We start from the raw sequence: 13,705 nt of genomic DNA, 5'->3' as shown, positions 1-13,705 counted from the left end.
AATTGGCCTGATTTCTCCACTTATTGCTTTTCAGTGGCTAGAGCTAACAGAATGTAGAAGTTCATTTTCCCATTCACAACATAATACAAACACATATGGACCTAACATATTTTTTTTGTAAATGCAAGTAAAAATGGTTTTGTGTAACAGGGCACCTTTAAGTGTTTTGAAAACTGAAAGACCTCAAATCACACCGAAGCACAAATATGGGGAGAAGCTCGTGAATCCCAAAAGTCCCACAAATTAACATTTATTATTTTGAGAAAACCTAGTTAGATGCTGTTTTTCACGCTCACTGTCTGGCTTTTATAACTCTGTTTTGAATATTTATCTTGGATTCATAATGCATTAATCATGAAAGGAATAATTAAAAAGTTTCATTAGCTTTGCTTATTTGCTTTCTTGTTGCGAGTTAGAAGATAGGATCAGTATATCTCTCTCATGTCTGTCCGTTAAATACAAAGCTACAGCCAGGAGACAGTTAGCTTAGCTTTAGCATAAGAAACTTGGAAACCCTACTTATATATGTCATCATGAGCATATGTCACCATGAAGTAGCCAGGCAACCTGCAGAGACTCGAGGAAGTCATTGTGTTTGGCTAAGAAATAGAACCACAACTAATTTAGGTTTTTGTACATATTTAACAAATGAGATGCAGCAAGCTTTAGAGGTTCTCTTAGGTGTGTTTGGTTACCTTGTGGAATTACAGGAATTACATCCCATTATTGAGGTAAAGAAAACCTTTCACAGGATCTTGAACCATGTTAAAGTCAAAAGGAGTCACTCCTCACTCTCCTCTTTGTAACAGGGTATAGATGGACTGCTGGGCCCCCGGGGCCAGCAGGGCATGTACGGTCCCAAAGGAGATGAGGGACTTCGTGGCTTCAAGGGCTCTAAAGGACCAATAGGATTACAGGTGAGATTTGTAAAGCAGTCATGATGCAAATCATGGAAATGATAGTGCTGCTTTGCCAGACCCTCCTCCAAAGCGCACTGAAGGAGGGTTGTGGCTACTTCCCAAATTATTCGGGGATGGAAGTGGAAATGTTTTTTTGGCATTTCTGTGAACCAATCCCAATCGTCTTGGGCAGTGCTAAGCGCTAGAGTCCGACAGATAAAGGATTTTTAAGGCCAATACCGATATTTAGTTATTTAAAAATATGATATTCCAATATATCGGCATATATATTTAAAAAAATAAATAAATCCAGAAGCGTGTAACAAAACATAAACAGATTTCTGTATTTGTAGTTATTTATGAGTTCTCACTAAAATAATATGATAATAATTTGTTTTATTGTCACAACAGAACAGAGGAACATCAAAATATATTAAAGTTCTGATATAAAAATGTATAAAAATCTGAAACTTAAAGTCCTTTTGAACAAAAACAAAATAACAAAAAAAAAATCACTGCAAAATAGGCTCGGAAGGAACTTGTTTTGGTGGAACTTGTGTACATTTAAAAGTTGTTTTAGTTGTGCAACAGAAAACTCAGATTGGACAGATAGTCTAGCTAGCTGTCTGAATTTACCCTGCAGAGATGTGAGAAAAAGTTAACCATAGTCCTCGTAAACCGACCAGAGTTTAAAACACCAACACAAAGGAAGCCCAAGGCAATGGATATGCGACCTAAATGAGTGGAACGTCAAGGATATAGACTATGGAAATGGTGTCTTCTGAATAGACAGTTTGAACTTGGAGCTCTTCGCTTTAATCCTGTGTGTGTGTGTGTGTGTGTGTGTGTGTGTGTGTGTGTGTGTGTGTGTGTGTGTGTGTGTGTGTGCGTTTGCGTGTGCGTGTGCGCGTGCACGTTTTCTCAGGGCATGCCTGGCCTGCCAGGAGAGAAGGGTGAAAGTGGACATGGGGGGCTAATGGTGAGTGTATATCCTAAAGATCTGTCCCTCGTTTACATCACATTTTTCCTTCATTTACACAAATTGATAAGCTGATGTTATCATTTCTCCTTCATTACATACCGGGTTTAGGGTCCACCTGGTCAACAAGGCCCCTCTGGTCCTCAAGGACCTATTGGGGGACAGGTAAGTCTCACAGTAACGTTTATGCATCATCATTTATGGTAGTCAAGCACTTGTTTTAAATTCTGCAGAATGATGTGATTTCACTTGTGTTGTGCAGGGTCCAACTGGTCGACTCGGGATGATAGGACAGCCAGGTATTGTTGGAGAGAAGGTAAAGAAATTGCAAGTTACACTTTTTGCGTCCATATTGTATGACAATGTTTGGTCCCCAACAAATAGTCTCTTCTTACACATGATTTCTTTCTCCCTCAGGGTGAGGATGGCGAGGGAGGGGACCCTGGAGCAGTTGGCGTTCCAGGAAGACTCGTGAGTTTTGTTTGATCGATTAAAGACGTCTTCAAACTATCTCCCACCGTCTTTAGCTGATAAGCTTCTCTTGCTCTCTTGCTCCAGCCCTCTTAATCGCTCACTCTGCTCCTTTTGCTACTTCAGGGAGGAAAAGGAGACCAGGGGGAGAAGGGAGATACGGGGCTTCCAGGAGCAGCTGGCCCTCCAGGAGCCAGGGGCATCACAGGGGAGGATGGAGCCAAGGGCAATGCTGTGAGAGACAATCTTACCAAAAAAAATACTGCACTGTTATATATACTGTACAACACAATGCAACACGGAGCTCTGTAATACACTTTGAACCTACATTGTAATGTACAATGCATTTTAAATACAGTTTGTATACTAACATACTTTGCTAACATGATTCAAAACCCATTAATGCTATGCAATATAATGCTGTACTACTGGTCTGTCTCCTCAGGGTCCTCCAGGTCTCACTGGGGACCTCGGGCAGCAGGGAGAAGCTGGACCCAATGTGAGTGCCTGCTGTTTCTACTCATCTTGCTCTTTCCCTTCCCTTTCATCTTTGATTCCAATTATTTTGGCAGTTTTAGAAACATTGTGAGTTCCTCCCCTGGTGGAGCGTGCGCCCATGTGCAGGGGCTTGGTCCTTGACACAGCGGAACATCAAAATATATTAAAGGTCTGATAAAAATGTATTAAAATACAAACTTAGATATGAAACTTAAAGTCCTTGGAACAAAAACACCCTGTTGGCAACAAGGACATTGTCGAGCGCGCTCTGGTAACGCACAAAAAATGCAACGCCAACACTCATAACACGGTTGACCGTCCCTTTTTATTTTATTATTTGCTATTCATTTATCAGAATACTGTATTTGTCATTATAAATGATTCTGATTGAATTAATTTTTTTATCGGCCATTATAAATGCCAATACCGATAGTTCTAGAAATGTCTAATATCGGCCGGGCTATACATCAAGGTAATGATTTTGGATTTTGGATTTTGGATTTTGTTTGAGATTTATGGAATAGTCATGGCAGCTAAGACAGAGAAACCTTTAGGACAGGATGTTTGATTTTTGCAATGGGTCTTTTGAAACATTTTCTTTTTGAATTTGTTTTATAAATAAATCCAACAACCCATCGTCTGCCTGTTTTATTACTCTTCTTCAATATGTCTCATAATTGTATCAACATTAGCACATCACTATAAACATAAGGGTTGTTGTTTTTTTACAATAAAAGCTTTCATGTTTCCATAAAGACATCTTCACCTTTACTTTCTTGTGCAAAAGAAGTTTTCACCTGCCCACTATTGTTCTTTCCTCATCAGGGTGTGGATGGTCTGCCCGGTTCTAAAGGAGACCTAGGAGACCCGGGGAACTCTGTGAGCTCCTCCCTTCTGCATCACACACCATGATGTTCTTTGATTCATAAACAAAATGACAGATTCCATCATCATCCAATTCCATGACTGTATATAAGAGTTTCTTTATATTTTCACAGGGACCACCAGGAGCGGCAGGAGAACCTGGACCATCTGGACCTCCTGGGCGAAGGGTTTGTGTGTTTTTTGTTCACCCAGAATCCTCCTTTTTGATTTCCTGTTTGGTTAAGAATAGGATTAAACCCTGTGTGTGTGTGTGTGTGTGTGTGTGTGTGTGTGTGTGTGTGTGTGTGTGTGTGTGTGTGTGTGTGTGTGTGTGTGTGTGTGTGTGTGTGTGTGTGTGTGTGTGTGTGCGCGTGTGCGTGCAATGCATCTGTGCGATAGATTCAGGTTAAAATGTTTTAAAATGTTCTACAGGGCCACTTGGGAAAACCAGGGAAGGAAGGAAAGGCTGGTCTGAAAGGAGGGAAGGTGAGCGTTAAAAACAACTCTTTGAACAACAACATCTAAATTCTCACAGCTTCTGAAGGTGACCTTGCTCTGCGTCTGTTTCAGGGTGCGTCCGGTTTGGAAGGTCCCATAGGGAAGACAGGGCCCGTAGGTGCCCAGGGACAGCCTGGGAAGCCTGGCCCTCAAGGCTTAAGAGGGATCCCCGGCCCTGGTGTAAGTCAGACAGTGAAGAATGAAGCAGTGGATGTGGTGCATGAAGAAAAGATGTAGGTTCAATTGTTTCTGTTTGTGTGTCTCTCTCTCAGGGAGAGCAGGGTTTAAATGGACCACCTGGCCAGACAGGACCCCCAGGTCCCATGGTAAGAGGACTCATCAAATCTCAGAACATAATAGAGTAAAGAATACTATTCCAAGTGACATTAAGAGAAAAGTAAAAAGATTTTTGACCAAAACAATGATATCACATCCTTAGCTGTTAAAATAGATGAAGGTGAAGCAGGATGACCCTTTACCAGCACATACTGTATATTCTCTGTCAGAGTGATACATGAATGAGGTTTTATATGCATTTGCTTCATTTCAACTTGCATTTGACTAGAGATGTAAAATCAACTCAGTCCTCACCGATCCAATATTATTGATTCAAAGTGAAAATATAGATACACAATGTATACTCTTTATTGATTCCGAATGGGGAAATTACAATTAACACTCTGTTGTTATTACACACTACACACAGGCACTCTCGGTGCCTTGCCAGTACCAAGGTGCACCCTGGAGGTGTACTGACATCTCTCCAGCTACCAGTCCACACTTCGTACCTCTGTCCGTTCTGGGACTTGAGCCAGCGACCCTCTGGTTTCCAACCCAACTCCCTGGGCTGAGCTACTGCCAACCCAAAATACATATCGTCATCTTTAAGATGTGCCTTTATTTTGAAATTCACTCTTTATATCTATTCTTTTCAGTAAAAACAGTTTTGATTTAAATGCCTGGAAGAGCTTAGTGATGACGTGTACATTTGACTCATAACTTCATCTTCTCAGGGTCCACCGGGATTACTAGGACTGAAGGGAGACCATGGCAAAAAGGGAGACAAGGTGCGTGCATACTTCACACACAAACATTCACTCTGAGCTTGACTCAACTTTGACCCTGTGCACATCTATGACATCTGTGCAGGGCCACGGCGGTCTGATAGGTCTGATAGGGCCACCAGGAGACATCGGAGAGAAGGGCGACAGAGGACTGCCAGGAAACCAGGGACTAACGGGTCCAAAAGGAGATGAGGTGCTGAAACACATTCCAAACCCATACACACAAGCTTGGATTACCAACCTGGCAAAATAGGCAATTTGTACGTTCATGGCCTTGCCATAACAGTATGTTAGGTGTGTAACTATTGAAAATTCAGTTTGATACATGCCATGGTTTTATACTCATGGTTTAGTATGATTTGTGTATAATTCTTGCTGTAATAATCCAGATTCAATACTTAATTGTCAAATCAACATGATTGATTGAAATTATCTTAAACAAAGACAGAGAAGACAAAAATAGTAAACTCATTCACTCAGAGAACACTTTTTTCTCACGGGGAGCCCCAACAGGTTAATCCGTCTTTAAATGACAAAGCTGGCAATTATTCTAGATTTTTCTCATTTTCATCACAAACAACAATGCATTTGTAGAAGTTACCTCCAGCATTTCTACTGACATCTTATATCTGACAATTGTGTTTCTTTCGTGTTTAATATCAGGGTCTACTTGGTCCACATGGTCCCCCCGGCCCCCCTGGCCCCACGGGTCTGTCTGTGAGTATTCAAGATAATATTGACAGCAACAAATGCAAAAATATACATCACCATAGTTAGCATGGGGTTACTGGGACGTTGTTTATCTTCCCTCTGTGTGTCTTTAGCTTTAACTCTTTACTTCTCTCACAGGGTGCTACTGGTACAAAGGGCTCTAAAGGAAACCAGGTAACTGTGATGCACGTTGTTTTATTGGACTAAATTAGTCAGTACTATCACTATTGTTAGAGCTGCATACCTCTCTACCACCCTGAAGTGATCCCTTTGCTCTGTGTGGCTTTAGGGTCCAATTGGTCCCAGAGGAGACACTGGACCTGTAGGACCTCCAGGGCAACCTGTGAGTTCTGCTTACAGAAGTGTAGTGCAACCAACAACCATACAACTCTCGTTAGCTGACAATTAACAGAAACAAAACATCTGTTTTTCCTGCACTGTCCCTGTGTCCCTCCTCCCTTCTCCTCAGGGAATGCCAGCAGCCGGCATATCCCCTCTGCCAGAGCGAGGACGGAGAAGGAGAACTCACACCTTGGTGGATGGTGCTGCACTTGAAGAGGAGGAGGCGTTAGATGGAGAAGAGGAGGAATGGATGCAGAGGGACCAGGCGGAGCAGATGAAGGAGGAGGGCCAAGGCATGGAGGAAGTATTTGCATCTTTGACCTCTATGAAAGTAGAGGTGGAGGGTCTGCGTAACCCACAAGGGACATACCACAGCCCCGCCCGCACCTGCAAGGAGCTCTGGCTCCTCCACCCAGATCTCCCCAATGGTACTTCATCAGTTTGTGTCTCTGACCATTAGTAATGTCACAGCTGTCTGCCTGCATGTCTAAGCTTCCTGCGTTTCTGCTTCTCCATCTGATATTATCTGCATGATTTTTCTCCATTTGGTTTTCTTGTTGTTAACAGTAGTTGAGTTTATTTGACCCCTCTGCCCTCCTCTTTCTTTTTCTCTCTCTCTCTCCAGGTGAGTACTGGATAGATCCCAACCAGGGTTGCCATAGAGACTCCTTCAAAGTGTTTTGTAACTTCACTGCACAAGGAGAGACGTGTCTGCAACCTGACAAGAAGTTCCAGTCGGTTAGTTCACATGCAAAAACACACACACGCTCACTTGGATTTTTTTGAGCATTTGATAAATTGTTCAGAGCTAAAAGGAACCTTTGCCAAAAGCTGAATAACTTCTCAGAAAAAGTGAAAGCATCATTTTGTCATTGTTAGTGTTCTGAATCAGTGACGTTGAAGCCGATTGTTTTGTTTGTTTGCCATCAGGTGAAGTTAGCAGCCTGGAAAGGGGAGAAGTCTGGCTCCTGGTATAGTAAATTCAGGAAAGGAAAACAGGTATAGTTTGATGTTTTCACATGGTATCAGTGTATGTCAGTTTGTGTTTTTATACAAGACTTGATGGAAAAGGACTTAAAATGTGAAATAGTGCAATCACTGCTGCAAATGTGGGGCCTATGTGGTTGAATGCTAATCAGCAGCACATGTCGGGTATAGGAAGGCACTTAGCATTTTATTGAATGGGTATTGAAAGCAGACAAAACATCAGATCAACTGAAGTTAGACATTTGGCAGCAATCAGATCACACCAGGGATGAGCAGACCAGAAGTGCAGGATTGGCTGCATGGAGTAAAGTTTTCTGATTGGTTAACAAGCTTTAGCCAATTTTCTAATGCCTTTTTCCCTTCTGCAGGTCGGCATATTTGTTTTTTTGTGAAATATCTTAACAGTGATTGGATTAATATGGTACAAGCATTAATGTACCCCTCAGAGTAAATTGCTAAAGTGTTGCCACCAATGTAGGCTGAGACCTTGGCAACGTCCTAAGTCTGAAGCTGACCCTTTGCAGTGTGTCATCCTTTCGCTCTCTCCTGTCTCTTTCCTGTCGATCTGTACTAAAACAAATCCTAAAAAGTCCATAAAAATTGTGTTACAATCATGCATACAGCATCATCATCAGCATTATAAACCGGTGCACTCCAGGTAAATTGTGTTGCTTTATTGGTTAACCAGGATTTTGGGTTGATGTCATCAGTGTTGTGCCCATATTAGACAACTACCTTTCTGTGTACTTTATGTGTGTGTGTAACCAGATTTCCTACTCTGGGTCGGACGACGTTCCAGTCCACGTGGTCCAGTTGACATTCCTGCAGCTGTTGAGCGCGACGGCCAAGCAGACCTTTACTTACCATTGCCTCAACTCCGCCGCCTGGCTGCACGCCACCACTTACAGCCACGAACACGCGCTGCGCTTCAGAGGCGCCAACGGGGAGGAGCTGACACATGAGAACACGCATTACATTAGTGCGCTGTACGACGGGTGTCAGGTGAGTCACACAGATATGTATGCAAGTGTAAACACGTACATTTGTTTTTTGATTCGATACAATGTGTTTCTCTGCTGTAGACGCGCTCGGGGCAAGAGAGGACGGTGTTGGAATTTGACGCTCCGCTGTCCAACACGCTCCCCATCATCGACGTGGCCGTGGCTGATTTTGGGAAGGGGAGCCAGAAATTTGGTTTTCAAGTCGGCCCAGTCTGCTACAACGGTTAACCAAACAGGGGGAAGATTACAACAGGAGTAATTTAATAGGAAAAAGAGCCACGGACACTTTTTATATGCAGGGAGAAAACTACATTCAAGACTTACCACATATTTATAAGTTGATTTACCTACAACAGTGTTCCTTCATCTACACGTTCATCTGTGATACATACATTCATTCACTCTCTCTCCTTCATTTCATTTTATTCATCTCATACATTCTCACAACTGACTCGCATATTGTGTTTTCATGAGCAGTGCATACATGTAGTGACAGTCAACCACATCCTCAGTTACACACATTTTATTTTTATTTTCATATTTTCATTTTATCATTCCTCTTGGAAGGAGTGAGTGGTGCTCTCACTGTTTCATTCTTGTCTATTCATATGTGTATTGATCTATGCACTCATTTCCCACCTATGCATAATCATACACAAGTCTAAAAACACTACGAACACTGAATAATCTTAAAAAATATAAAAATGCCATATTTGAGCAACATTCACCCACCATGTTGTTCCGTAATATCATCAAACCTCAAATTGCTGTGTTGTATTTGTTTGTTGTTGTCACTTTGTTGTTATAATTATCTGTTATGTGACTGATATTGGAGTGTAATTCATCACGGTGCTATTATGTGGCTCCTAGCAGAGTACATTTCTTTGTAAAAGGGAACTGGGGCAGTGCATTTTTTATATTGTAAAGCTGTGTTTTATATTTTTTCAACATAAGAAACAAGCTGTTGTACATGATTGCCTCAATGTCTTTCTATGCATAGTTGTGTGGGGAAGTGACTGAGTAACATATTTTAATAAAAGTACATAATGTACATTTAAGTTAATATGGTGAGATTTAGTTTTATTGATGCTCTTCAACCAGAAATTCCATTCAGTGTGGTGTTTAGGTCTGCACTTTGATCTTTTTTTAAAACATAATATTCAGACTGCAGTTCTCTTACTAAGGTTACATGGTGCTTAATGACTGCATACGGTTTAATGCATGTCAATTAAAAGCTAGTTTTAGAATTGGCAATGTCAGTCTTTCAGTCAGTACACTAGTTGACTGAAATATCTCAACAACTATTGGAAATTGTCATCATTTTTGGTACAGTCCTTTATGGTCCTCAAGGGATGAAGCCTATCAATTTAAGCTTTGCCCTTTTTCATAAGCATAAATATGAGGTTGAAATGTTTTATTGTTTTAGGTAAATGTCTCTTCAGCTATTGCATGGTGATCTTTATTAACTTTGGTACAAATTGTCATGGTGCGGAGATAATTTAAACCTAATGACTTTCTCTGACTTTTCGTTTAGCTGATATTTGTGGTTGTAAGTAAAATGTATCGACAACTATTTGATAGATTGCCCTGAAATTTGGTACAAACATTCATGTTTGCCTAAGGATGAATAGCAAAAACGGATCCAGCTCTACAAAAAATAATCTTTAAAAAAAAAAAAGTGTTTTGTGCAGAAATGGTGAGTTTAAATTAAAATAAAGGCATAAATAAGTTTGTTTAGGGCAGCAGCCCACAGACCTTATGTGTTTTTCAAATGTCAAATTTGAGTCAAAGATTATTCATATTTTTCTGGCAGGGAGCTGACTATGTGTTGGCATTAAAACCAGCTTTTTCATTAGTGTGTACGTGCGCGTGTAGTATTCATTGTGGCTGCAGCTTGAGGATGCATCATTCATATTCTCTCTTTTTTTCCTGTCTTTGCTTATTCACTATTTTGGGCGGTGACCCTTATCTGTCTATCGACATCTGCTGTAACAATGCTGCTGAAACTTTAATGAGAGGAAGCAGCACTCCACCAGGACTGTTTAGCCGCATTTTTAGCAATTAAATATGGCGTGACATGAAAGTCAGTAACATCATAGGTAACTATGATGTACGACCATCAGCGGGAGCAACCACGGGAATGTGTATATTTTATACTCTGAGCTTCAACCGAGGGAAGGTTCACTGTTTTATTAATTTCCAGTTTGTGTACTGAAGATAAAATGACAGTGTCCACAGATATGGACAAGAAAAATGGTTAACGTTTTATCTTTTTATTTGTTTCAAACCACTAACGTTAATAGTTAAGTTAGCGGTGCGTGACTATGATAGTCCATCCCGAGATGTATACTTTTCTTGCTTAATTGGTCCAAAATTTGATTAGTTTTATTGCTACAACGATGGGAAAACGTGGCTTAGACATTTATGGTCCTCGAAGGTTAAAATTATAATTGTGACGATTCTCTGACTTATTTCATGCTAACATGTAGCTAACGTTAAAAGCTAATGTTCCATGCTGCAATGCTAAAGATTAGCATGTAAACTAGCTAACTGAAATGCTTGCATTAGCCCAGCGCAACCTATTCTGATACTCCTGATATTGACCTTAATATGTTTTCCCATTTTTTATTTCATGACAAATGTATAAAATACCTTAAATTGATATTCTGTGTAATAACGTATTATTATGCTTAAAATGGCAGACATGTCTTAATTAAAAACATAATTTTGCTATTATTAACTTTAACGTTAGAAAAAGTTCTTGTAGGAGTGCCTGTGTTCAGAAAACATTTAGGTTAACATTTGAAAAGAAATGGCATCTCATGTTAAATAGGAACAAGGGTGGATTTGTAGAAAAAAGCCTGTTCATAATCCCCAAAGAAATGAAAAAATGATTTTAGATTCCAATTAATCTCTGCCAGTCGACCGACTAATAAAACAACTATAACTGTTTCACCTTTAATAAGACATTTTCCAATGATACCCAGCTGTATCTAATGGTACAAAATTGGACAGCACACAAACAAAAGTGGTATTATTTTTAACACTAGTTCTGTAACGTAACTTCATGAGGCTTAAACCAACAGTGTTACATGTAATCTGTCACTCACAAGTGCACCCACACATCCATTAACTGTATTTCCACTGCCTGTGTTGACGTACCAGATACTTATCCTTTTCTCCAACCCCTCCCCTACACCCCTCTTTCACTTTCTTCTCCTCTCCAGTTGCTGCCTGAGTGGCTCTCTTCACCATGCGGCCAACACCAGGACTTCTTCTTCCACAGCCAGAGGGCATTCACTCACTTCCAGTCCAGCCACAGTAGCCCATAACCCCGAGGCTAACTAAGGCGTGCAGTCCCCACTGGTACCTTAAATAGATGCTGGAGTCTCTCCTAAGTGCTCTGCAGGGTCACAGGCGTGTCTTTTGGTTTTTATGCCTGCGGTGAGCCAAACCTGGGTAAAGACTCAGGAGACCTGAAGGAGAGAAAATGATGGAGATGGGTCCACCTGAAGCCTTTTGGGTGCTGCAGCTGCTGTTAACTGTCTGCTCATGTAAGGTAAGAACATGCCCCCACTCCAACTCTTAATCTCCGTGAAGGGAACATCACAATCCAAAATGATTGCAGTTTTCCAACTTCACATCAGATCTCTATATGTCGATGGAAGCTAATTTTAACATTGGATCATTTTTAACTTAAAATATAGAAAAAGTTCAGAGTAGTAATACACACTTTGGCAAAGCACTTTTTTGTTGTTTTTTCAATTTCCATAATTAAAGCATGCATGTTTGCATGGGGAATGTATTTATCTCCCAAATAGCACATTTCCCATTTGCGTTCACCCTGGGTCTTTCTGAGCCTTTTTTACACTGCGTCCAAAGAAATGAAATGTTTTATGCATTGACAGCATAAAAAGGAGATAAACACAATATTTTCTCCCAGAGGAGTTCTTGCCAGCATCTTGAGAGTCCTCCTTCCAGTTACACCTAAAATCACATATGAATGCATTTTTCTGGGTTTTACACTCCGAGAAATCACTATAATCTTTATCTTCTATCCATCTGCCTTTTCTAGTTTGGGTTCTATGATGTATTTTGCAACTTTGCTTTGCTCTTTCGCTGTATGAAAAACACATTATTATAATAATATTATTATTATTATTATTATGATTTTATATGGTTTCACAGTGCTCGGTTGTCATTTCGGCTCTATTGTGGCCCTCCATCTCTTGACAACTGTGTTAGCCTTAAGTGCTGCTGATTGAAATATTCATGGTAGTTCAGCGTATTTGCCAAAGGGCTTTTTATGTATAATCCATGTGTTTCCTGGGGGTTATTTACTGAGACAAGGAAGCAGGAGCATGTAACTGCTGATTAGAACAAAGGCACAATAAAACATTTAAAGTTGGTTAGTTAAATTGTTGACACATAATCGCTCTAGGCGTGCACTACAGAGCAGCCGTGTTCCTTTTGTAGTTGAGTTGCAGATAGTAGTCCTGTTATATTACCATGAGAAGCGCTCTCCCACATCAGCTATTAACACTAATGTTCTATAGGGGGTCATGGACACCTCAAACCCTCTTCAACACATACTTAACATTGTGTAATGACGTTTCCTTTTAAGAGAAATGCTACAGAAATAATGCATAACTTCAGTTTGGTGTCGGTAGCCGTAAAACACGGTTAAATACAATGATTTTATGCAGCACCACCTCTTTAAAAATCCCCAATAAGTCTATTTCCATTTCTGTCATTGGAGTTTTATTAGAGTTTGTACATTAGAGAGGTCTCTGGGTAAACTGGGTAAACCCCGCCCACTCTATTTGATTTCACCCTAAATCCATTGAGCTTGGCTTGGTCTGGTGATAGCCAGTCTAGTCTCTGGGGTCTACTTGATCCTAAACATAACTAACATCACTATGTACTGTACATTTCTCTGTTCTTTGTGAATTACTTTTTATCAGATAAAAGGAATGTATGCATTATTTGTGTATGCGTAGCCCATATCAAGCATATACAGTTATTTATATTCCCTTATTTGGTGTATTAACCATGCTTTATGTTCATTTCCATATTTTGTGGAATTGGACCATACTTCCGCAGATCTTTTAGCTCCTATTGATCTGCAGTCCCTGGGAAGGTTGATATAATATAAACACTACAAAATACTCACACATTGGCTGGATTTTCTTTTGGGAGTTTGTCCATGGAAACGCTGCCAACACTGATCAAATAAAACATCCTCTGAACATCTTGTACTTCCAAACCTCTCAAGTTTGATCAAATCTAGAGCATACTAGCACTAGGTGGACATGGGACCGCTGGCCACATGGGGGGAGTGTTGCATCAGTTTGCAATTCAAATGCACACACACACACACACACACACACA

General features: G+C 40.5%; 2 protein-coding genes across 2 annotated transcripts in view; both read left to right on the top strand.

Moving 5' to 3' along the window:
- LOC116696816 (collagen alpha-1(XI) chain-like) overlaps positions 1 to 9,377 on the top strand; it is a 44,435-nt gene extending 35,058 nt beyond the window's left edge. Inside the window, 22 exon segments of the mRNA XM_032528002.1 lie at positions 810 to 917; positions 1,825 to 1,878; positions 1,990 to 2,043; positions 2,141 to 2,194; positions 2,296 to 2,349; positions 2,476 to 2,583; positions 2,795 to 2,848; positions 3,673 to 3,726; positions 3,846 to 3,899; positions 4,144 to 4,197; positions 4,282 to 4,389; positions 4,482 to 4,535; positions 5,223 to 5,276; positions 5,359 to 5,466; positions 5,937 to 5,990; positions 6,123 to 6,158; positions 6,274 to 6,327; positions 6,454 to 6,754; positions 6,952 to 7,064; positions 7,257 to 7,325; positions 8,082 to 8,315; positions 8,396 to 9,377. Coding sequence (XP_032383893.1) covers positions 810 to 917; positions 1,825 to 1,878; positions 1,990 to 2,043; positions 2,141 to 2,194; positions 2,296 to 2,349; positions 2,476 to 2,583; positions 2,795 to 2,848; positions 3,673 to 3,726; positions 3,846 to 3,899; positions 4,144 to 4,197; positions 4,282 to 4,389; positions 4,482 to 4,535; positions 5,223 to 5,276; positions 5,359 to 5,466; positions 5,937 to 5,990; positions 6,123 to 6,158; positions 6,274 to 6,327; positions 6,454 to 6,754; positions 6,952 to 7,064; positions 7,257 to 7,325; positions 8,082 to 8,315; positions 8,396 to 8,542 — 1,980 coding nt within the window. The 3' untranslated portion in view covers positions 8,543 to 9,377.
- Positions 9,378 to 11,556: 2,179 nt separating this feature from the next.
- Positions 11,557 to 13,705, top strand: part of LOC116696787 (noelin-2) — a 24,138-nt gene continuing 21,989 nt past the window's right edge. The window contains exon 1 of the mRNA XM_032527969.1: positions 11,557 to 11,873. Coding sequence (XP_032383860.1) covers positions 11,805 to 11,873 — 69 coding nt within the window. The 5' untranslated portion in view covers positions 11,557 to 11,804. The remainder of the gene's footprint in view (positions 11,874 to 13,705) is intronic.

The sequence above is a fragment of the Etheostoma spectabile genome, chromosome 2 (assembly GCF_008692095.1).
Source record: "Etheostoma spectabile isolate EspeVRDwgs_2016 chromosome 2, UIUC_Espe_1.0, whole genome shotgun sequence".
Lineage (NCBI taxonomy): Eukaryota > Metazoa > Chordata > Actinopteri > Perciformes > Percidae > Etheostoma > Etheostoma spectabile.
The sequence above is the reverse complement of the archived record's forward strand: the minus strand, read 5'-3'. Positions and strand labels throughout refer to the sequence as shown.